General features: G+C 35.6%; 1 protein-coding gene across 2 annotated transcripts; it reads left to right on the top strand.

The window, feature by feature from the left end:
• Positions 1-7483: 7483 nt before the first annotated feature.
• LUM (lumican) lies at positions 7484-14836 on the top strand. Of its 2 annotated transcripts, none has more exons than XM_059934733.1 (3): positions 7484-7733; positions 10136-11020; positions 13996-14836. In XM_059934733.1, the coding sequence occupies exons 2-3, from the start codon at positions 10156-10158 to the stop codon at positions 14148-14150; spliced, it is 1020 nt and encodes a 339-aa protein (XP_059790716.1). In that variant the 5' UTR covers positions 7484-7733; positions 10136-10155; the 3' UTR covers positions 14151-14836. The 2 variants fall into 2 exon arrangements, with proteins under 2 accessions (XP_059790716.1, XP_059790717.1); XM_059934734.1 differs by lacking the exon at positions 7484-7733 and adding an exon at positions 9553-9666.
• Positions 14837-24318: the final 9482 nt, after the last annotated feature.

Here is a 24318-nt window from a genome sequence, read left to right as displayed (position 1 = left end):
ATATTCCATGCAAATGGAAATCAAAAGAAAGCTGGAGTAGCTATACTCATATCAGATAAAATAGATTTTGAAATAAAGAATTTTACAAGAGACAAGGAAGGACACTACATAATGATCAAGGGATCAATCCAAGAAGAAGATATAACAATTATAAACATACATGCACCCAACATAGGAGCACCTCAATACGTAAGGCAACTGCTAACAGCTATAAAAGAGGAAACTGACAGTAACAGAATAATAGTGGAGGACTTTAACACCTCACTTACACCAATGGACAGATCATCCAAAATGAAAATAAATAAGGAAACAAAAGCTTTAAATGACACAATAGACCAGATAGATTTAATTGATATTTATAGGACATTCCGTCCAAAAACAGCAGATTACACTTTCTTCTCAAGTGTGCACGGAACATTCTCCAGGATAGATCACATCTTGGGTCACAAATCAAGCCTCAGTAAATTTAAGAAAATTGAAATCATATCAAGCATCTTTTCTGACCACAATGCTATGAGATTAGAAATGAATTACACGGAAAAAAACATAAAAAACACAAACACATGGAGGCTAAACAATACATTACTAAATAACCAAGAGATCACTGAAGAAATCAAAGAGGAAATCAAAAAATACCTAGAGACAAATGACAATGAAAACACGACAATCCAAAACCTATGGGATGCAGCAAAGGCAGTTCTAAGAGGGAATTTTTTAGCTATACAAGCCTACCTCAAGAAACAAGAAAAATCTCAATAAACAATCTCAACTTACACCTAAAGAAACTAGAGAAAGAAGAACAAACAAAACCAAAAGTTAGCAGAAGGAAAGAAATCATAAAGATCAGAGCAGAAATAAATGAAATAAACAAAGAAAACAATAGCAAAGATCAATAAAACTAAAAGCTGGTTCTTTGAGAAGATAAACAAAATTGATAAACCATTAACCAGACTCATCAAGAAAAAGAAGGAGAGGACTCAAATCAATAAAATTAGAAATGAAAAAGGAGAAGTTACAAAAGACACCGCAGAAATACAAAGCATCCTAGGAGATTACTACAAAAAACTCTATGCCAATAAATTGGACAACCTGGAAAAAATGGACAAATTCTGAGAAAGGTATAACCTTCCAAGACTGAACCATGAAGAAACAGAAAATATGAACAGACCGATCACAAGTAATGAAATTGAAACTGCGATTAAAAATCTTCCAACAAACACAAGTCCAGGACCAGATGGCTTCACAGGTGAATTCTATCAGACATTTAGAGGAGGGTTAACAACTAGCCTTCTCAAACTCTTCCAAAGTACAGCAGAGGGAGGAACAATCCCAAACTCATTCTATGAGGCCACCATCACCCTGATACCAAAACCAGACAGAGATGTCACAAAAAAAGAAAGCTAAAGGTCAATATCACTGATGAACATAGATGCCAAAATCCTCAACAAAATACTAGCAAACAGAATCGAACAACACATTAAAAGGATCATACACCATGATCAAGTGGGATTTATCCCAGGGATGCAAGGATTCTTCAATATATGCAAATCAATCAATGTGATACACCATATTAACAAATTGAAGAATAAAAACCATATGATCATCTCAATAGATGCAGAAAAAGCTTTTGACAAAATTCAACACCCATTTATGATAAAAACTCTTGAGAATGTGGGCATAGAGGGAACCTACCTCAACATAATAAAGGCCATATATGACAAACCCACAGCCAACATCATTCTCAGTGGTGAAAAACTGAAAACATTTCCTCTAAGATCAGGAACGAGACAAGGATGTCCACTCTCACCACTATTATTCAACATAGTTTTGGAAGTCCTAGCCACGGCAATCAGAGAAGAAAAAGAAATAAAAGGAATACAAATTGGAAAAGAAGAAGTAAAACTGTCACTGTTTGCAGATGACATGATACTATACATAGAGAATCCTAAAGATGCCACCAGAAAACTACTAGAGCTAATCAATGAATTTGGTAAAGTTGCAGGATACAAAATTAATGCAAAGAAATCTCTTGCATTCCTATACACTAATGATGAAAAATCTGAAAGAGAAATTATGGAAACACTCCCGTTTACCATTGCAGCAAAAAGAATAAAATACCTAGGAATAAACCTACCTAGGGAGACAAAAGACCTGTATGCAGAAAACTATAAGACACTGATGAAAGAAATTAAAGATGATACCAACAGATGGAGAGATATACCATGTTCTTGGATTGGATGAATCAATATTGTGAAAATGACTATACTACCCAAAGCAATCTACAGATTCAATGCAATCCCTATCAAATTACCAATGGCATTTTTTACGGAACTAGAACAAATCATCTTAAAATTTGTATGGAGACACAAAAGACCCCGAATAGCCAAAACCGTCTTGAGGGAAAAAAACGGAGCTGGAGGAATCAGGCTCCCTGACTTCAGACTCTACTACAAAGCTACAGTAATCAAGAAAATATGGTACTGGCACAAAAACAGAAACATAGATCAATGGAACAAGATAGAAAACTCAGAGATAAACCCACACACATATGGTCAACTAATCTATGACAAAGGAGGCAAAGATATACAACGGAGAAAAGACAGTCTCTTCAATAAGTGGTGATGGGAAAACTGGACAGATACATGTAAAAAAATGAAATTAGAACACTCCCTAACACCATACACAAAAATAAACTCAAAATGGATTCGACACCTAAATGTAAGAGTGGACACTTTAAAACTCTTCGAGGAAAACATAGGAAGAACACTCTTTGACATAAATCACAGCAAGATCTTTTTTGATCCACCTCCTAGAGTAATGGAGATAAAAACAAAAATAAACAAATGGGACCTAATGAAACTTCAAAGCTTTTGCACAGCAAAGGAAACCATAAACAAGACAAAAAGACAACCCTCAGAATGGGAGAAAATATTTGCAAATGAATCAATGGACAAAGGATTAATCTCCAAAATATATAAACAGTTCATGGAGCTCAATATTAAAGAAACAAACAACCCAATCCAAAAATGGGCAGAAGACCTAAATAGACATTTCTCCAAAGAAGACATACAGATGGCCAAGAAGCACATGAAAAGCTGCTCAGCATCACTAATTATTAGAGAAATGCAAATCAAAACTACAATGAAGTATCACCTCACACCAGTTAGAATGGGCATCATCAGAAAATCTACAAACAACAAATGCTGGAGAGGGTGTGGAGAAAAGGGAACCCTCTTGCACTGTTGGTAGGAATGTAAATTGATACAGCCACTATGGAGAACAGTATGGAGGTTCCTTAAAAAACTAAATATAGAATTACCATATGATCCATCAATCCCACTACTGGGCATATACCCAGAGAAAACCATAATTCAAAAAGACACATGCACCCCAATGTTCATTGCAGCACTATTTACAGTAGCCAGGTCATGGAAGCAACCTAAATGCCCATCGACAGACAAATGGATAAAGAAGTTGTGGTACATATATACAATGGAATATTACTCAGCCATAAAAAGGAACGAAATTGAGTCATTTGTTGGGACGCGGATGGATCTAGAGACTGTCATACAGAGTGAAGTAAGTCAGAAAGAGAAAAACAAATATCGTATATTAACGCATGTATGTGGAACCTAGGAAAATGGTACAGATGAGCCGGTTTGCAGGGCAGAAGTTGAGACACAGATGTAGAGAACAAACCTATGGACACCAAGGGGGGAAAACCGTGGTGGGGTGGGGATGGTGTTGTGCTGAATTGGGCGATTGGGATTGACATGTATACACTGATGTGTATAAAATTGATGACTAATAAGAACCTGCAATATAAAAAAACAAACAAACAAACAAAACAACTAATACTAAACTTTCTTTGGGTTATTTGTATGGAAATATGTTAATATAAATGTTTCAGACATTACATGATAAAAAATGTAAAAAGAAATACATATATATATATACATCCATATGTAAGGACTCTGCAGATGAAAGATAGTTCTATGGCTCATAAGAAATGCTAAAATTAAGAATGGTAAAAAGATTGATGTTAGGGGAGAAAATAAACTTCAAATCCACTCCTTTATTGTCTAATTTGAAAACATAAGCCACCTACTAAAATGGCATTTTCATTTAAAATGCGTCTATTGAGATAAGCAGAACAGACAGATTAGGTACAACCAATGTGAAGAATAAAATTCCGTTGCATGTGACAGTGTTTTGCAAATTATAAGAGAAAGCAAGTGTTCATTGTAATATTAAAAAATAACAACTACATTATGGTACCTCTATATAATAGAATTTAATGCAGTTAATTAAAATGACACTAGAGATTAATATTTAATAATATATATAGAAAAGTATCCACAACTTACTGTTATGTGAAAAAGATTATAAAACTATAAGCGTAATGTTGTAATATTTTTGTGAAAACCAATGTCTGTTGGTTTGTGTGTGTACATAGTCACACCTTAAGAAAAGCACCAAAAGACAGTTATCTCTGGGCTAGAATATATATTTTTATTTTTCCCCTCTAAGTATTCTCCAAATGGCTAAAATTCTTATTTTCTTATTTTCCTCTGCATTTTCTAAATATGCCAAAACACACAACTTTTATGTCACGTATAATAAGAAGAGAGCTGAGTTTGAAACCTCAATGTATAGAATGATAAAAATAGAACTTTCTCCTCTATTAGCAGGGAATTGTCATTATAGCTCATCCGATTCTATGCTCTGGGATGACTTCACTTTCATAGATGCACAGTTATATCTCACTGCATACACAGAGCTCTGGGGAACATGGCATGCCATCCAACCGCCACAAAGGGAAAACAATATTGCAGTTCATTTGGATGGAGCACTCTTACCACATTATCTTTAGCTCTTCACATGAGAAAAAAAGACCAGCAGCATAACTTGGGGAATTGGTTTCAGAGAACCCATCATTAGATGATCTCTGAGATTCATCCCAAGTCTGTAGTTCTATGACTCTATGAATAATAACTAATAATAGCTATAAAATATTATGCATTTAAATGTATTAATCATTTATTTTAAGCCAAGTCCTACACCAATGGCTTTATACATGTGTCCTTTGATGCTCATATGTTTTCCTACAGAAATCATCACAGCCATTTTAAAGACGAAGACACTAAAGCTATCAAGATTACATACTTTTTTCATTTTCACTCCTGATAGGTTGCTTGAGAAAGTTTCTAATCTATGTCTATCTTTCCACAAAGTCTGGACTGTTTACTACTTTCCGACTACTACTTTTCTGTCCTACTTTTCAGAATGCTTATGACAGAGGGAACAGTCAAGTTGCAGTGAGCCTGGGGGCTTTGAGAAGTCCAAGGTTGGATTCAGAACCAGGTGGGTGAAACAGTCATAATGTTCCTCATCATCCTCGCTGGTCTCAAGTAACAGAGGGAATCCAGTTGATGGGCTGAGGGGGCAACTTAATCATTTTAACATGGATTCTGATGAACTCTCCAACATCCATTACCGCAAAGGACCTGATTTCCATTCACCAGGATGGAAAGCTCCAACCTCACCCAGAAGCTCTAACCTGTGCACATGGGCATGTGTGGGGATGTGAGCACGTGGTATACAAAGAAAGAAATGATTGCTTAGCTAACTTTTTTGCCATTTAAAAACTATTGCCTGGTTAATATTTAAGTCTTCTCTAAACGGCTAATAATATTGCCTAGAAAATATTTTAAACTGATTAACTACCTTGTCTCAGCTCCGTCCCGTCCACCCTCTTCCCAATGGGTGAAGATGCTCATGACTTTGTTCTTCCATTTACTTGTTAGGTGACTTTTAGTAAATTATTTAGACTTTCTGAGTCTCCATTTTTACTTTTTGAAAATGTGAAAATAATACTCATATGGCCTGTAAAGCATGAAATTTAAACAGAAATATGTGAAAATTCTGAGAATAAAGCACAGAATAAAATAGATACACCATAAATATTAATTTCATTTCTTTCTAGTGGGCCCAAGCAATATGCTTTAAAATGTGCAACATTACCCAATTATTGGTCTCACAGAACTAATTTTATAGAAAAAGGTATATGTGGACAATATCAGTTTCACAATGAGCTAAATCCAACTTAATGCATTTAAACTTTATTACAGATACCACAACACATTTATTGCTCATAAAGAAAAATCCTTGGAATATATAGCTGGAATTTTTCACACAAAATCTCAGATTATAGAATTTGACACACAAGGTTAATGCTTAGAATTGTTTTAGCTGTCTCTTACAATGAGCCACGAATTATATGTGATTGGTCTATTTGTCTTTTTTTTCTTGATTTCTTCTAAGTTTATTCATGTCCTCTATTGTAAAACTGAGGTCTTTCTAAAATTTTCTTAAAATGTTATGCTATGAATCACCTTACCATTCTATGAATTACTTTCAATAAGATTATCTTTTGTTTTTTTAACAGTTCTCTGACAAAAATGAGACATTTACACTAATATTAATTTTTTGGGCAAATGCATCAGTGGCCATGGAGATTAAATAACTTTCAACAGGTCTCATAGCTAAAAAGTGACATATCTAAGTTATTTTAAAATGGAAAAATCTTACAATGTGGCAACTTAAAGTATCTGATTCTAAGAGTCCTTATAAACATGAGGAAATGAAAATTTTGGAGAGAAAAAATCATATAAATAAAGCTGATACAATCACAAAATGAAATAGACAAGATATTGAGTAGATCTCTCATTTTCTAGAAGCATGCATCAGGAAATGATAAGGAAAGATATACCAAACCAGGCCTTTAGGAGATTACAACTTAGCGTAATTTTTAGTTTTGAAAAAATATTGCTAGCATGCAAAGACAGAGTGAAAAATAATTACTTTGTGATATTTTTAGGATACATTTATTTCTTTCATGTTCTTTTATGTTTTTTGGCAATAAGCCATAGAATACTCTCCCCAACTAAGGTTTTGGATGAATTCCTAAATTAAATCCACAAAATAAGAAACAGGCAGAATATTACTGATTGATTCCAGACCTGAAGAGCATAAAACGAGTCTGTTTAACATAAGTAAACTGGAAATGTTGTTGCTTATCACTTGTATCAGAGTATAAATGAAGCATTTAAATATTTTAGAAACTAATGTAAGCTTCCCCCTTGGCTAAAAATTAAGTTAGTCCAAGTAAATCAGTATAGATTTCACGAGTAATGAGCAAAAAGGATTCAACTCTTCTGAGTCTGCTCATTTGCATTTTCCTGAAATGGTTTACTCTGTTGATTTATGAGACCTTTAGATGAACATGATAGTTAGCTGAGAGAATTGCATTTAATTGTTGTCACGGCTATAGAAGTAAAGGGCTTTGTCAGAGAAATGTTCTCACTGGAGATGCCTCATTTGCAGCAGTACTCAATTTGGGATTAAAAGCTATGGTATTGGGGCTGGTGCAGCATGTATCTCTCTCTTATTCCATAGGGAGTGAGCTGGGCTGTCCTTGCTCCCCAAGTCCACCTGCACCTCGTTAGAGAACAGAATGTCTGCATGCCACACCACAAGATCCCCACAATGACATAACTCCATTCAGAGACTGGCGTGACTGGGCTGGGTTTCCCCCACTCAGCTCTTGTATCACTAAGAATCTGGCAGCCAGTTCCGTCCTGACAGAGTTTACAGCATATATTGGTGGATTCTTGTCCACCAAGCAGAGCATCTGCTTTAAGAATTAACGAAAGCAGTGTCGAGACAGTAAGGTAAGTGCTGTTTTAACTATAGCACTGGGGATGCTGACTGTTTGGGACGGTGTTTATTGTTAACAGGAACAGAAAAAATTCCAGAGCAACTTTGCCAATTGCTATTCAACAGCAAATCCACAGTTTTGAGCATTTACTTTCACATTTTGCTTAATATACTTTCCATGATTTATGGATTTGAGATACATTTTATACAGTCTATAATGCCTTACTTAGCTAAGGAAGTTATAAAAAGTTTCAAGGTTGGAATGAGAAAATTAGACACAGTGAAAAAGTATGGCATTTAAAATGTTTGCTATTTCATGCTAATTAGTTAAATATGTTAGTATTGTTAGAACCTAATTTTGGAGCAAAGAAGGGCCATTTCAATCAGTCATCAAAATATTTTGCAACAAGTTATGTTGTTATAATTTGTTATAATTTGCCATAAACATTTTATGCTGTTATAAAATGTGAGCTAAAGGATTATTTATTTCTATTTTGTTAACTTTAAAGATTTGGATTGTGGATGTATGTCTTAAGAAACAGGAACATGTTTTAAAGAAATTCTGGTAAATATGATTTACTTTTTGAAAAAAAAGCATTTTCTTCATAGCCACAGGTATTTGAAAAAACTGGGGGACAGTAAAGCATGGTTTTGCTTCATAATGGAGTCATTATACGGTTACAGATTCTCTTTGAATTCAGAGCCCTTGTTTTGACTCTGCCAAAAAATATGGAAGCATTTTCCATTACTATTCGCACTATAGTTCCCATGTCTAGTTTAGTGTATACTGAATTAAACTGAGGTGGAAGCTTATTAATGAAGTAAGAAAAATCTTTACAACATTAACATAACTGTAACTCGTAAAGAATCCTATAATTACATTAGCACTACGTAATAGATCTCATGGCCAAGTCCTGTCAACTAAATTAAATGACTCCATCATAATCTTAGAGAATAATTTACAAAGAATCTGGCTACATTATGTCAGTTATAAGAGTGATTCTAACATTTTTGAGTGTTTCATCTGCTAAAATAAAGTGCTTTATAATTCCAAGTTACAGCAAAGCAAAGATGTTTAAAATTCCTGATAGTAGAAAATCCTGCTTACCCCAAACTACCTAGATCCAAAAGCTTGTACCATGTTTCTCACAGGAAGAGATTTTATTTTATGGTATCCATTGGAATGTGGATACTGCTTCACATTAACGATTTCCCTCCCAGAGTTACCAATTGCTCAGCTGTAACTCCTCGGTCTACAAAAGCCCAACTCTTACATCCTATTTCCCTTTACCTAAATTGCTGACCCGGTGCTTCCCCAAGTGATTGAAATGTACTTCTTTGAACCTCACCTTAGAAAGAAGTTCATATGAGAAGATCACTGTTACAAATTGTTTTTAATTTATATTCTCAAATTTATCCTTTCCTACATGGCTCTTAATGCCACTGTTTAATACAGACTTTCCTCAGTTCCACATCTCTCCCACTTCCATTCAGTGAGAGCACTAAAATCCAGATAAGCAAACCCTGCCTTCTTAAATTTTGACATGAAGAATGTAGACAAATTGTGAGTGATTGAGAGAAAGAAAAACATTCATTCAAATCTTTGAAAAGAATATCATTCTCTACCAGTTAGACCTCTTTCTAGGTTTAAAAAATGTTTAGAGTTTGTGACATTTCCTTGATTAATAAACATTAAACATTAATTTCACTAAAACTAAATATTAATTTTCAAACACAGTTTTGTAATGTGCTTAAAAACATAGAATGTTAAACAAAAGGTGAAATAATATGCACACACCCCCACCAAGACTTCTGTTCCCCTTCCTCAGAATCAACAACCATAAAGACATTTTTAAAGGAACGTGCCACGACTGCCACCACGCCCCCTCCACACACACAGAAGAACAGCTTTCCTCCAGACAACATCACAGATTGCCCACGTTCTCAGTAAGGATCTACTTAATGAGACATTTCAATGATGTTGAATGGTGGGGTAGAGGGTACAATTTACAATTGTCTTCTCATTTTCGTTCCTTCTGGTTTTGAAGGTATTCTGAAGCAGTGTTCTAACATGGTGGTTAATGGGCACCTCCCAGAAACCTCTTGCAGGAAGATATTTAATTAAGGAAGGACCTAGAGAGGTTGACTGGGACAGTTACGCCTGGCTCGCCCAGAAGGGGGCGCATGTGAATGCACTCTGCCCTGGAATCTGTTCACTTCCCCACCCGTTGTAAACGTATATCCTTAACCTACTCCTCAAATGCAAATTAACAAGGCATCATTAGTGCAGTAGAAAAAAAAAAAAAGCACTATAAAATAATAAAATTCACATTTGCTAATGCATTTTCTTTCTTCTTAGTATAATTTTCCTGAAAGGATACTATTTTATAATAATACATGTTTCCACTTTATTTAGGATTCAAAGCATTTGCCAAAATGAATCTAGGTATGTTTCCTCTCCTCTTGGCATTAATTGGCTGTGCCAGCGGCAGCTACTATGAGGATTATGATTTCCCCCTATCTATTTATGGGAGATCATCACCAAACTGTGCACCAGAATGTAACTGCCCCGAAAGCTACCCAACGGCCATGTACTGCGATGAACTGAAATTGAAAAGTGTGCCAATGGTGCCTCCTGGAATCAAGTACCTTTACCTTAGGAATAACCAGATTGACCATATTGATGATAAGGCCTTTGAAAACGTAACTGATCTGCAGTGGCTCATTCTAGATCATAACCTTCTAGAAAATTCCAAGATAAAAGGAAAAGTTTTCTCTAAACTGAAACAACTGAAGAAGCTGCATATAAATTACAACAATCTGACAGAATCTGTGGGCCCACTTCCCAGATCTCTGGTGGACCTGCAGCTCACTAACAACAAGATCTCGAAGCTTGGCTCCTTTGACGGACTGGTTAACCTGACATTTATCCACCTTCAACACAATCAGCTGAAAGAAGATGCTGTTTCAGCTGCTTTTAAAGGTCTTAAGTCACTTGAATACCTTGACTTGAGCTTCAATCAGATGACCAAAATGCCTTCTGGTCTCCCAGTATCTCTTCTAACTCTCTACTTAGACAACAATAAGATCAGCGACATCCCTGATGAGTATTTCAAGCGTTTTAATGGATTGCAGTATCTGCGTTTGTCTCATAATGAACTTGCTGATAGTGGAATACCTGGAAATTCTTTTAATGTATCATCCTTGCTGGAGCTGGACCTCTCCTATAATAAACTTAAAAACATACCGACTGTCAATGAAAACCTTGAAAACTATTACCTGGAGGTCAATGAACTTGAAAGTAAGTAGAAAACTGTGCCTATGATTGATTGATGTTTCCTCGAGGTTTTAAATGCCTAAGTTGTGCGACACAAATACTGCATCTGGCTCCAGTTTAAAAAAATGAAAATGCCAACAAAATATTTCTCTAGAATATAGAATTCTAGCTGAGTTATTTATCCAATATCTGGTTTTGCTTTGGAGTGTCCAGATAAGAAACCATTAAGGTCATAGAATTTAAGCACTCATTTCTTCAAATTTAATACTCTGGGCTAATTAATCCTGCTGTGTTATCTCTTGATTTTTATCTGTTTATTATTTGCCTCCTTCATGACTTCGATTTGTGTCTACATTTATTTCTTGACAAGATGTAGCTGAGGGAGAAATCAACAAGTCCACAACCAGCAGAGGCTTTTACATCTCTCTCCTGCTTGTCCCCAGAGCAGCCCGTGTACACTCATGGTCTCCTCTGACATCTTTACTTGAGACTCAACATATTACTCTGCTATCATGACCATCATCTATCTCTGTTATCCCTGTTACGGTTGGTGTGTATGGTCTTCATGGTGTTCTTATGAGGACTGTGAGAAAGTTTAAGGAGGAATATGAAAAGGGTTTGGAATATTTTTTACTAGAATTACAAAGCCCCTTTTCTTATACACAACCCTTCACCTCATTTGATTTTCCCACAGTTTCTCCTTCCTTTCTCTTACTTCCATAGTTTATTTTTCATTTATCTGCTGGGTGGGAGTTTGACCTATTCCACTTGAGCTGCTTATGTACTCTTCTGGTCTCCTGGGACATTTTTCAATTTAAGCTATAAAGATTCAGATGGGAAGCTGACATTCACCAATCCCTACCTCATTCTTTAATTGAAGTTGGAAGAAGAAAAAACCTATAATTCACAGATGAAGTTTTTAAAATGAAAACTCAGGTGGGAAACACTGATTCACATAGTAAATGATTTTATGTGCAAAATAATCTATTGAAATTGAACATCTTTATATTATAAAAGTTGGTTCCCTTGTCATACTGGGTAAGGATATTGACACTCTTATCAGAAAAAAAATTTTCAGTGTGCCTTATTAATATAATTCTGCAATAGTTATTCTGTAATTCTGCAATAGTTTCATGTAACTCCTAGTAGGGTTGGGGTGTTCTCATGAAGGAGACCATGACTGCCGACTCTGCAATGCCATGTGTTCTTTCTTGTGTCTGCAAAGCTTGTTTGTCTTATAATACACAGTCAAGCTATCAGAGCTAAACCCTTACAGCTGTTTCCAGGGGAAAATTCACTATGTGGCAATAGATGGTCCCACATTATAAACATTTGTGGTCAGGAGGAAGGATACTCAGACAGGCCAAAATGCTAATGGGATTTAAGACGTTTGAGGGCTGAAGAAATCCATTAGATTTGGTGGGTGGAGGTTAGCTGCAGGAGCAAGACTACCTCCTACTCTGAGACAAGAAAGGGGAGAGATACAGATGCAGGGGCATTTGAAGGTGGAAAAAAACAGTTTTCATTGTATGAGTAAAAAAGGAAGAGCCAATGCAGGAGGTGGGACAGGTGGACTATGGGAGAAATGCCAGCAGCTGGTCAGTGCCTAGCTGAGACTGAAATCCCAATGCCCAGCACATATAGTCATTTGAAAGTGAGTATTTACCTTTCTCCCTTCCTTATCCTCGACATTTAGGTTTACATATTTCAGGAATTCTTGCCGTGTGACTTTGCATGTGTGTCTTCAACTTAGTTTATCTTTCCGCATAATAATTATGCATACCAATTGCCCACTTTCTCTTAAGATAAAAAGAGCCTCTTAATGTTTTTCTAATATTAGGAAATACCCAGCCAAAAACAATTTGTCATATTTCAAACTTGCAACTTTAAGCATTAAGCTAGTCACAGATCTTCCTAGTGTAAAGCAATTTAGAAAACAGAAAAAATTAAAAGGACACCAATAATTATTTAGTACATAGTATGTGCTAGCACTGTGTGAAGTGCTTTACATACCTAAATTAATGTAATCTTCATGGCACACAGTGTGATAGATATATCTAAAAAGAAGATCTGATAAATGTCTCAGATGGTAAACGACAGAGGTAAAAAACTAATATAGACCGAAACCCATGTTTTTTCCATTGTTCCATACTTCAGAAGCAGATACCATAACCAAGAACCCTGGAATTTGACAGATAAGTTATTTAAGACAACATCTTAGAGGAAAGGACTGCAGTGTGTTTGGGCTTCCACTGAAGTCTTTGTTAGCTAGAGTTGAAGAATGAAAGAAAATAATATGATACAGGACCAGATAACGTTAATCTGAAATAGACTTGGGCAACCATAGGCAGTTTCTATATACATACACAAACCATGCTATCCAGTAAACTTCTTAGTGTCCATTAAAAATTAAATTAGTTGTTCATTTGTGGCAGCTTTTTGACCACAGAAGAAAAGGGCATGAGCTGAGATGGTGGACATTCCATGATTTGGTTTTTGCTTTGGAGTTTTGAATCTTTGTCATGAAGTGCGGTTGTTGGAAAACTGTTTAGAGTTCATCTATTTAACCCCTTTTATTTTAAGAGGCAAAAACCCAGAATACTTACACTGGTGAGATTGCTCATATAACAGCACCAATCTTAGGTTTCCTCAGGCTAGACTTAATATTTCAAACGAAAGCTTAGACAATATGACACACTGAGTGTCCTTCTATAAGCAAGTATTTCTAAATCAAGAACTTAAATAAGTTCTCTTCCTTGAAACATTTCATTAAATCTTCTGACCTACCATAAGTATTCTTTACTAAATATTGCTGGGCTATTTGGTAGTCTGAAATATTCCTTTAGTAGTTCCAAATTCAAAGATACATCAAATAAGTGGGAAAAAGTTTTATTGGATATTATTATAGATTTGAAAGTTTTTAAAAATGATGGTTTCAAGCCCATGTACTGAAAAAAAAAAAAAAAAAGATTGAAGTGTTTCATTCTTTAATTTTCCAGAGTTTGAAGTAAAGAGCTTCTGTAAGATCCTGGGACCATTATCCTACTCCAAGATCAAACATTTGCGTTTGGATGGCAATCGCATCACCCAAACCAGTCTGCCACCTGATATGTATGAATGTCTACGTGTAGCAAATGAGATCACCGTTAATTGATATCTACTAATTCCAATTATACTGAAATATATCCTGGAACAGCAGTTTATGGTTATGTTTATTTGTGTGTCAGTTTTTATAGTATTCATTTTTTGTTGCTGTTTATTACTTCCATAAATTTCAAATTCTGAGGGAAAATGTTTTGTAAACATTTTACTACTTTTTTAAAAGAAAAGATGAAAGGCAGGCCTGTTTCATCACAAGTACAGACACACACACAAACACACACATAGACAATAAAATTAATGCTTTATTTGTAAATTTAGTGGTTTTTTTTCCTATCTCCTGTCAAATGATGTGAAAAGCTTTTTACTGGTTTCGTGGAAGTCAGCCAAGTTTTATAATTTCTAAACCTTAACTTAATGTGCCAAAAAGCAGGGATTACATGCATATGGATGTTTACTGTCTTGAAGCAAATTATCTCAATGTTCAAATTTCAGTGTTCAAATTTGTTTAGCTGAAAAATAGATGGTAAATTTTGAGACAAATGATCTTGCAAATTAGACAAAATTCATGAAACCACATACAATTAAAGCAGTATTTTTAGTGTTAGGAATATATACTTACCTAATGAAACTTTTCTTTTCTAGAATTATTTTTCACTCTAAGTCATATGTATGTTTCTTTTTGATTATTTGCATGTTATGTTTAACAAGCTAATAGCAAAATAAAACATAGCAAATGGGGTCACTGTGTTTGACTTCTTGTGAAATTCATATCTCTCCTATAAAAAATAGATAAAATAATAGATTAGAATTTTTAAAAAATCTCTAGCCTGAAATATTTTACTTATGTTAAATAGAATTTTTCATTAACTAAATTATCTGCTTCTAGCATCCACCTGTAAAGAGTTTTAAAACACATCTTACAACATGTACTTAAAAGTGTGCAGATCCCAATTGTGTCCTACAGTTCAACTCAGTTCTGACGGTATGTGCCTGGAGATAGTGTCGGATTGTACAGGTTAAGGGTTCAGTCCTACAAGACTGCCCTCCCTCCCCACTTCAGATGCCAGTTGAAAGCCCAGATTGTTACCTCCACTTCTGACCAACAAGCTATACATCAGAGGTTCCCAAGACCCTGTCCTGGACTTGAGGAATTTGCTGGAGCAGCTCACAGAACAGGAAAACTCTTTACTCACTAGATTATTCATTTATTATAAAATGCTACAACTCGGGGGGGACTTCCTTGGTGGTCCCGTGGTGAAGAATCCACCTTGCAATGCAGGGGACACGGGTTTGATCCCTGGTTGGGGAACTAAGATTCCCACATGCGGCTGTGCAACTAAGCCCGCGCGCCACAACTGCTGAGCCCACGCGCCTCAATTAGAGAGCCTGCGTGCCGCAAACTACAGAGCCCACGTGCCCTGGAGCCTGTGTGCCACAGCTAGAGAAGAGAAAAAATACCTGCACGCCACAACTAGAGAGAAGCCCATGTGTCACAATGAAAGATCCTGCTTGCCGCAACTAAGTCTCAACGCAACACTCCCAAAAAAATAAATAAATGAAATAAAATGATACAACTCAGGAACAGCCAGATAGAAGAGATGCAAGGCAAGGTATGGGGAAAGGGTGCTGAGCTTCCATGCCCTCTCCAATCACGCCACTCTCCCCAAATCTCCACGGGTTCACCAATCAGAAAGCTCTCTGAATCTTGTCCTTCGGGTATTTATGGAGGCTTCATTTCATAGCCATGACTGATTAAACAGTCATTGGCCATTGGCAATTGAACTCAATCTCCAGCACCTCTGCCCTCCCAGGAGGTGAGGGGGAGCAACTGAAAGTTCAGACACTGTAATCACGGGTTGGATCTCTTGGCAACAAGCCCCCCCCAATCCTTAGGTTACCTAAGAGCTTCCCAAAATCACCTCATTAACATAACAAAAGACACATTATTGCTCTTATTCAGGAAGTTTCAAAGGCTTTAGGAGTTGTGAGCGAGAAACCTTAGACAAAGACCAAATATATATATAAGAAGTATATTTTGATCATCTGAATGACCAAATATATATTTCTTATAAATCACAATATTACAGTATTTAAATCTCACAACTTCCTTGGATATTTGTCATTATTTCCATTCCTGTTGGTTTTACAGATTTATACGCAATGATATTATATCAAATAAAAAGCAGCTGTAAGATCTCAGCAGTCACTAGTTGGTTGTAAGCAAAAATGGCAGATAACTCCCAGGACAGAGAATGTTGAATGTATATAAAAGTTTCAGAAAATGAGATTTAAAATATCACTTTATATTGAAGCCACTATATTTGTAACATAACGTTAGAATTTATAATACAGAAAAAGTATATCCAGGATTCTATACAATGGAAAATAGTAAGGCATATAATTTATAACTTCTACCTACCTAGTTAACAATAAAGCATATGTTTGGAGCCAAATGTTGTTCAGTCAACTATACTCATCCCTGTATGAGCATATATATAGTCTCAAATGTGTCTAAAAGAAAGACATCATCTCTCTCAAGTATAATATGTTTTAACAGAACATTTTTAGTGAACTCTATCTTGTGGTAAAATGGCCTATCATCAAAGGACCATTATCAGTTAAGACAGCACTGACTGGCTGATGTGTGACATGTATATTATGTAATTCTGAAAACAGCAATTTCCCTTGTAGTTAATGTTTGGTTGACAAGGACCAAATTAAGCACAAAGTCGCACTTCTTGCAGAAGCATCTGAGGAAGACATTAGTTAGATACTGTTTGGGGACAGTTCCTCTTTCTAGCGGCCAGACCCCATCTCTCCAGGGCAGAGCTGGAGAAGAGAAGATACTGTTTGCTCTTTCACTCATTGTGACAGCCTTAGGGAGGAAAGGATATTGAAGATTCCTTATCTGCTCTTCTCTCATCCCTCCCACTCCCACCCCAGTTATGGTAATGTTTTCCAACATTTCAAGTGTATAATCAGCATGTTGAAATGATTTTGTAAATGCAGATTACCAAACACAGTGCCCCAGATATACAGACCCGATATGTTATGCAACATAGGATTCCACATTTTTAAAGAATGTAAGAATAAGTGATTCTTATACTGGTGGTCAGCAATACACATTTTTAAAAACTCCAACTTAGTGTGATCCAGCCATTGAAATCCCAAACAGTTAAAAAGCAGAAACGTCCTTTTCTTTAGGGAAGCAGAATAGAAAGAAGCATGTCATTTGCAGTACATATACATGAGAAAAAATATTATTTTTCCCGTATTCTAATTTATTTAAGCTAACTTCATGAAGATAACATGTACCACTTCTGCCACCCAACTAACTCAAGAGTTGCTTCAGATACTTCTTGCCTGTCTATGCTCTTTTCTCTCCAAGAAAAGGTACTCCATCAAGGGAGACGGCTTAGGATTTACTTTGATTAAATGTTCAAGAAGGTACCTAGGGGAAATGGTCAAAACAGGGTGAATTTAAAGCAAGAACTTCTCTTCGCTATCTCACTAACAATTATTCTGATTTTGTCTCCTTCTGGATAAACAACCCCATGAATGGATTAAAGCAATGATGCATGTGGATTATTAGTTTTTACTAAGATGGATTCACTGGAGACTTAACTATCGACCCTGATTTGGCGCAGGGAGGTGGGGAGCAGGGGGAATGGAAAATGAGAAAGTCCTTCAACATCTCCATTTGAAAATCAAGGCTAAGTTATGCTTTTATGGTGAAGGAGAACTATGATGTCCTTGGGTTTTGAGGTTTGTGAGGAATTATCATGCCCTAATAAGTACAAAACTACAGATGGAAGACAGACCACTAAATGAGCCAGAGGAATGTTGATTTCTTAGTTAAAAGTTCTCCAACCGGTAATAGCTGTTTTCAGAAATACTGGAGAATTTAAAAGGTTGGTTTTACAAAGGACTGTGAATTTTTTTCCTTGTGATTTTTAAAGTTCTGGGTTCTGGTTTTTTCTATAGCAGTAATTTTATCATAACGATGACCTTAGATTTTTCTTTGGTTGGATTTTGCAACTTGTTTAACATTTTACTCTCAAGTAAAAGAAAATGCTCATTTGAGTTAAAGTGAACTCTAAAGCAACTTTACTACCAGGAACTAAAGGTGTATATAAAATAACAATGTTATAAAATTTAAAGTAGACATGCTATAAGTATATGAAATAAACAGAAATGAATTTTTAAAATATCTAGCTAGGTATTTTTATTCATTCACTCATGCATTCAGTAGATTCTGTTCCCTAATAAGACATAAAAAATTGAACTACAACACATTTAGGGAAAAGTGGAAATTTAGGCAACATAAGAAGAGTGAGGTCTCATGCATTTTTAGCTCACTTTGTTAACCCCTGGTTTGCACTTCTACTGTGTAGTAACTCCTCTTTCACGTTTTGATTGACCGAAAGAGTATCACCTATATGTTTGTCTTGTCCCCTTAAAGTGTAACTGCTGTTCTATAAAAGAGAATACATTCTATGTTTTAAAAATATTCAAGAGCTTTAGCCACCTTATCTATGAATTATGTCTCAAATAAACCTCTCTCTATTCCCACTACCACTGCTTTATTTTATAATTTGCTCAATTTTCATCTAGATTTCTAAAGATTCTCATGTTTTGCTTAACTTCATCATCCACAATGTTACCAGAGTGAGTTTTTCTAATATATAAACCGGGTCCTTCATTATTTCCTTGCTTAAAATGACTCAATGATGCACCATCATTTTCAGGATGAGACTCAGGCTCCACAAGACAGCATACTAGTCACCTGGGATATCAAATGTCCTGTTTGATCTGGTCCTTGGTTACCTTTACAGCCTCATCTCTTACCAGGCTTGCCAGGTCCCACTGGCACCATGTTAAATCACTTGATGCTGCAACCATATTTACCATTTTGCAGCTGGTTTTGCTCTGGTGTCTATGAAAACTCTGTCTTTTCTTCCTGGGATCTCTTTATGCTCCTTCTACTTGGAAACACTGACACAAACTCTTTCAAACTCACCTTAAGCTACTCTGTCCTTTTGCCATAAATCCCTCTTAACCTCCTCAGAATTAATATCCTTTATCATAATAGGAAAATCCTGTATCATAAAAATAAAAATTCTTTATCAAAGTTCTGAGCTAGAATTAACAGCTCCCTCTATGGTGCCTCTATCTGTAACTTTTCCGTTAATTCATTCAATAAATATTTATTGAGCTTCCACTATACTCCAGGAATGGCGTCAGTGTCAGGAATTCAGTAGTGAACAAGACCAACAAATTACTCCCCTAACAAGGTTGACGTTCATAAGGAATTCAAACAATAAAGAAAATAAATTCATACTCTGTGACTTGACGTTAGGTAGTGATACATGCTATGAAGAAATAAACTACCTGAAGGGATAAGAGGGAGGGGAGGAAGTGGTGATTTTTGATTGGGTGATAAGGAAAGCCTTTCTGCGGAAGAGACTTAATTGTAATAATAATATTTATTTAAATTTTATTATGTATTAGATACCTTAGGGAATGCTTTTTATATATTATTTTAGCTCAAATAATACCTATATGGTACATTCCTACTTAACAGGGGAGAAAAGCCAAGATGTAAGGTCAGACATATTTTAAGTGCTGTAAACCTCATTGGAGACCAGATTTCTACTGTCAGAGTACATGTTCTGACTTGGTAGATGCCCATGGAATTAAAAGGAGCTTAGATATGTTTATATGTGTGTCTGTAAATTCCCTCTTCCCACCCTGACAAAACACAGTGCCTGGTGGTAAGTTCTGAAGATATGATTGTTGGATAGAGTTACTGGAATCACACTGCAGTGACAAGGGGATAAGTCATGGAGGTCAGTCTTGACCCAGCCCTTTTCTGGCAAGCTCCAGTACAATTGCTTCTATTTTGGTCTCTTTAACTTTATGCAAAATATTTCAGTTTATTTTAATTCATGGAGTTCATCCAGTTCTCTCTATAAAGTCTATTTTTAACAGAACATTCTCTATCTCAAAACTTGGGATAATGGATATAGGAATATCAATCTATTTCTTCATAGTGAATTTGTCAACGTAATTTCTGGCTTGATCTTCAAAATATATCACAAATCTGACTGTTTGCCAAGACTGGTCCAGTCCACTGTCATCTCTCTTTTGAACTAAGGCAATAACCTCCTAATGCATGTCAAAGTGTACTCAAGAGTGGAATCTTACAGTTTACTCTCAAACCAGTCAGGATGAGTCTTGAAAAAATATTAATCAGATTATGTTCTACCCCAGCTTAGATAGCTGAAATATTTTCTCATCACACTTAAAATCTGAAGCCCTTATCATGACCTTCAAGGTCTGGTTGTCTTATCACTCTTCTTGCCCACTCCTCTCCAAACACACTGGTCTCCCTGTTCATTGGACATGCTGAATTTATTCTTAGTCCAGGTTTCTTGCATTTGTCTCTATCTGTGATACAGCTATAGACACAGTTTATTTCCTTACTTAGCTCTGATCGCTGTCAAAAAAGACATCTGCTTAGAGTGGCCTTTACTAATCACCATATATGAAAGTTTTGTATGGACTCCTCAAGGGACCCAACTCATGAAAGCAATTTTGAAGGGGAACAAAGTTTTAGGCCTCACACTCCCTGATTTTAAAATATACTACAAACCAACAGTAATTAAAACTATATGGTACTGCCATAAAAATAGATATACAGCCCAATGGAATAGAATAGAGAGCCCAGAAATAAACCCTTGTACAAGTGGCTAAATAGTTTTTGACAAGGGTGCCCAAGATGGCACAATAGGGAAAAAAACAGTCTCTTCAACAAAACGTGCTGAAAAAAACTGTATATCCACATGCTAAATAATGAAGTTGTACTCTTATCTTACACCACATATAAGATTTAACTGAAAATGGATTAAAGATTAAATATAAAATCTAAAACTGTTAAACTCCTGGAAAAATCATAGGGAAAAAACTTCAAGGCAGTTAGATTTGGCAATGATTTTTGATTGTGAAAAAAAAGCAGGTAACAAGATTTAAAAATAGACAATGGGACTACATTTAATTAAAAGCTTTTGCATGTCTAAAGAAACAGTCAACAGAGTGAAAAGGCAATCTATGGAATGGAAGAAAATAATTGCAAATCATATATCTGATAAGGGGTTAATACACAGAATACAAAAGGAACTTCTACAACTCAACAATAATGACAACAAAACTCCAAATAACCTGATTAAAAATGGTCAGAAGAATAGACATTTCTCCAATGAAGACATACAAATAACCAATAAGCACATTAAAAGATGCTCAACATCACTAATCATTAGAGAAATAGAAAACCAAAACCATAATGATATACTACTTTATATCCATCAGGATGGTCACTTTCAAAAGAAGAGAAAAAAAAAGTCATTGAAGATGCTGCGAAGTTGGAATCCTTGTGCAACGTCCATGGAAATGTAAACTGGTGCAGCCACTATGGAAAAAAGGATGGAGGCTCCTCATACACTTGAAGATAAGATTACCATGTGATCCAGTAATCCTACCTTGGGGTATATATCCAGAAGAACTCAAAGCAGGATTTTGAAGAGATATTTGCACACCCACATTCATTGCAGCACTGTTCACAATAGCCAAAAGGTGGAAGCAACCCAAATGTTCATCAATAGATGAATAGTTTACGAAAATGTGGTGTATACATACAATGGATTATTTTGCAGCCTTAAAAAGGAAGATTATTCTGTCACATGCTACAACATGGATGAACCTTGAGGATATTATGCTAAGTAAAATAAGTCAGACACAAAAGGGTATATGCAGTACTCATAGGAAATATCTAAAGTAGTCAAAATCATAGAAACAGAAAGTAGAAACATGCATTTTAGAAATGCAATATATAATCATTGAAAAAAAAAGGATTTTTAGCAATAAAAGATATACTTGATAAAAACAGATTCCATGAATAAAGAACAGATTGAATACAGTTAGAGAGAGAATTAATGACCTTTAAGATATATAAGTGGAAAAGTTTATAGAATGCTGCAAAAGGAGATAAAGAGAAAACAAACAATGTGAGTTTTAGAATTAAGGAAGCTAGAATAATTATTTTTAATATAGGTCTAAAAGAAGACCTGTAAAGAAAGAATTGAGAAAATGCAGAGAGAAAATATTTTAAAAGATAATACAGGGAATTTTTCAGAGCTAACAAAAAATATAAATCCATTTACCTAGAAAGGAAAAACTACTTACAAAGGAACATCAGTTAGAATTATAGCAGATTTCTCCACAAAAAAGAGAAAAATGGAAGCCAGAAGATAATGGCATAATATATTCAAGCAGTTACAGTAAATAACTGATAACATATATTTGTGAAAATTGTTCATATCAGACAAAATACACTTGAAGACAAAATGTGTCATTAGCAATGAAGGTCCACAACGTCACAACCTAAAGTTTAATGTAATATAAAAATATATAATAATTTAAAATATATTTGCAACTAATGAATAGTATCAAAATAAACATAGAAAAATTAATATAACTAAAGAAGGGTAGAGAAAAACTTTAATAGCACTGTGGTAGATTTGAACACTCCTTTAATTATTAACATTCAAGAAAATTTAAAAATCAGCAAGGATATAGAAGATTAGAACTTCCAACCTTGATTTAATGGACATATATGACATTCTATAACCAACAATTAGAGAATTAATACCTTTTTCAAGTTCAAATAGAGCATTTATAAAAATTGATTTCATATTTGGCCACAAAGCCAAATTTGTTTTAACGAGTTTCAAAGAATAGGTAGACTACAGGTCCCATTCTCAATTCACAAAATATATCAGAAGTTGACCATGAAGAAGATAATTCACATTTACTTGGAAACTAAGAAAACAATTCTAAAGCACTTATGGGTCAAAAAGAAGAAATCTGAATAAAGACCTAAAAATATAATACAAATAATAGTGAAAATATTGTATATCAGAATGAGTTTGAATCTGTGATATTAGTAATTTAAGAATAATTTATAGCCTTTAATCATGTTACTGAATTGAAAATTAATGTAATAAATATTCAATTTGAATAAGGATGATTTACTTTAAAGTACGGGATAAAGAAAAGATATTCACTATCACTACTTCTATTCAACGGTTTCTTGGCAGAACTTGCCAGCATAATAGAAAAAGAATGGAATGCATTAAGAATTGGAAGATTATAAAACTCTAAATTTTAGCAGATTATATGACTGCTTAGAAAACATGAAAGAGTCTATGGATACATTAGAAATAGTAAGAGAAAGTACGATTTATTTGCTTATTGAATGTGAGATCCAGTGCCATTTCTTTATATTCTGTAATGCTGGATATGGGACTCTGCAAACTAGTTCCTAGATGGCTCTGCCTGTAGAGGTTTGTCAGGGGAGACACTAGAGGAAAATTGATAGATGGAAGAAGAAAATGGACTTCCAGTGTAGTTTTGTGTGTGTGTGTGAACTTCACAACTGATTCTAAAATTTATGTGGGAAAGCAATGAATCAAGAATAGGCAAGGAAGGACCTTCAAGATGTCAGACGAGTGAGAAGTGGAGACCACCATCCTCCCCACAAATACATCAACATATGGAACAACTCCTACAGAACACTTACTGAACACTGGCAGAAGACCTCAGACTTCCCAAAAGCCGTGTGGCTGACAGGGTCATGGTGCTGCAGCCAGCTGTCAGGCCTGAGCCTCGGAGGTAGAAGAGCCTAGTTCAGGACATTGGACCACCAGAGACCTCTGTGCCCCATGTAATATCAACCAGTGAGAGCTCTCCCAGAGATCTCCGTCTCAGTGCTAAGACCGAGCTCCACTCAATGACCAGCAAGCTACAGTACTGGACATGCCATACCAAACAACTAACAAGACAGGAACACAACAACATCCATTAGCAGAGAGGCTGATTAAAATCATAATAAGTTCACAGACACCCCAAAACACACCACTGGACATGGTCCTGCCCACCAGAAAGACAAGATCCAGCCTCACCCACAAGAACACAAGCACCAGTCCCCTCCACCAGGAAGCCTAGACAACCCACTGAACCAACCTCACTCACTGGGGGCAGACACCAAAAACAATGGGAAATACGAACCTGCAGCCTGTGAAAAGGAGACCCCAAACACAGAAAGTTAGGCAAAATGAGAAGACAGAGAAATATGCAGCAGATGAAGGAGCAAGGTAAAAACC

Source organism: Balaenoptera ricei, chromosome 10 (genome assembly GCF_028023285.1).
Source record: "Balaenoptera ricei isolate mBalRic1 chromosome 10, mBalRic1.hap2, whole genome shotgun sequence".
Taxonomy (NCBI): Eukaryota; Metazoa; Chordata; class Mammalia; order Artiodactyla; family Balaenopteridae; genus Balaenoptera; species Balaenoptera ricei.
This window is presented reverse-complemented; position numbering and strand designations above follow the sequence as displayed.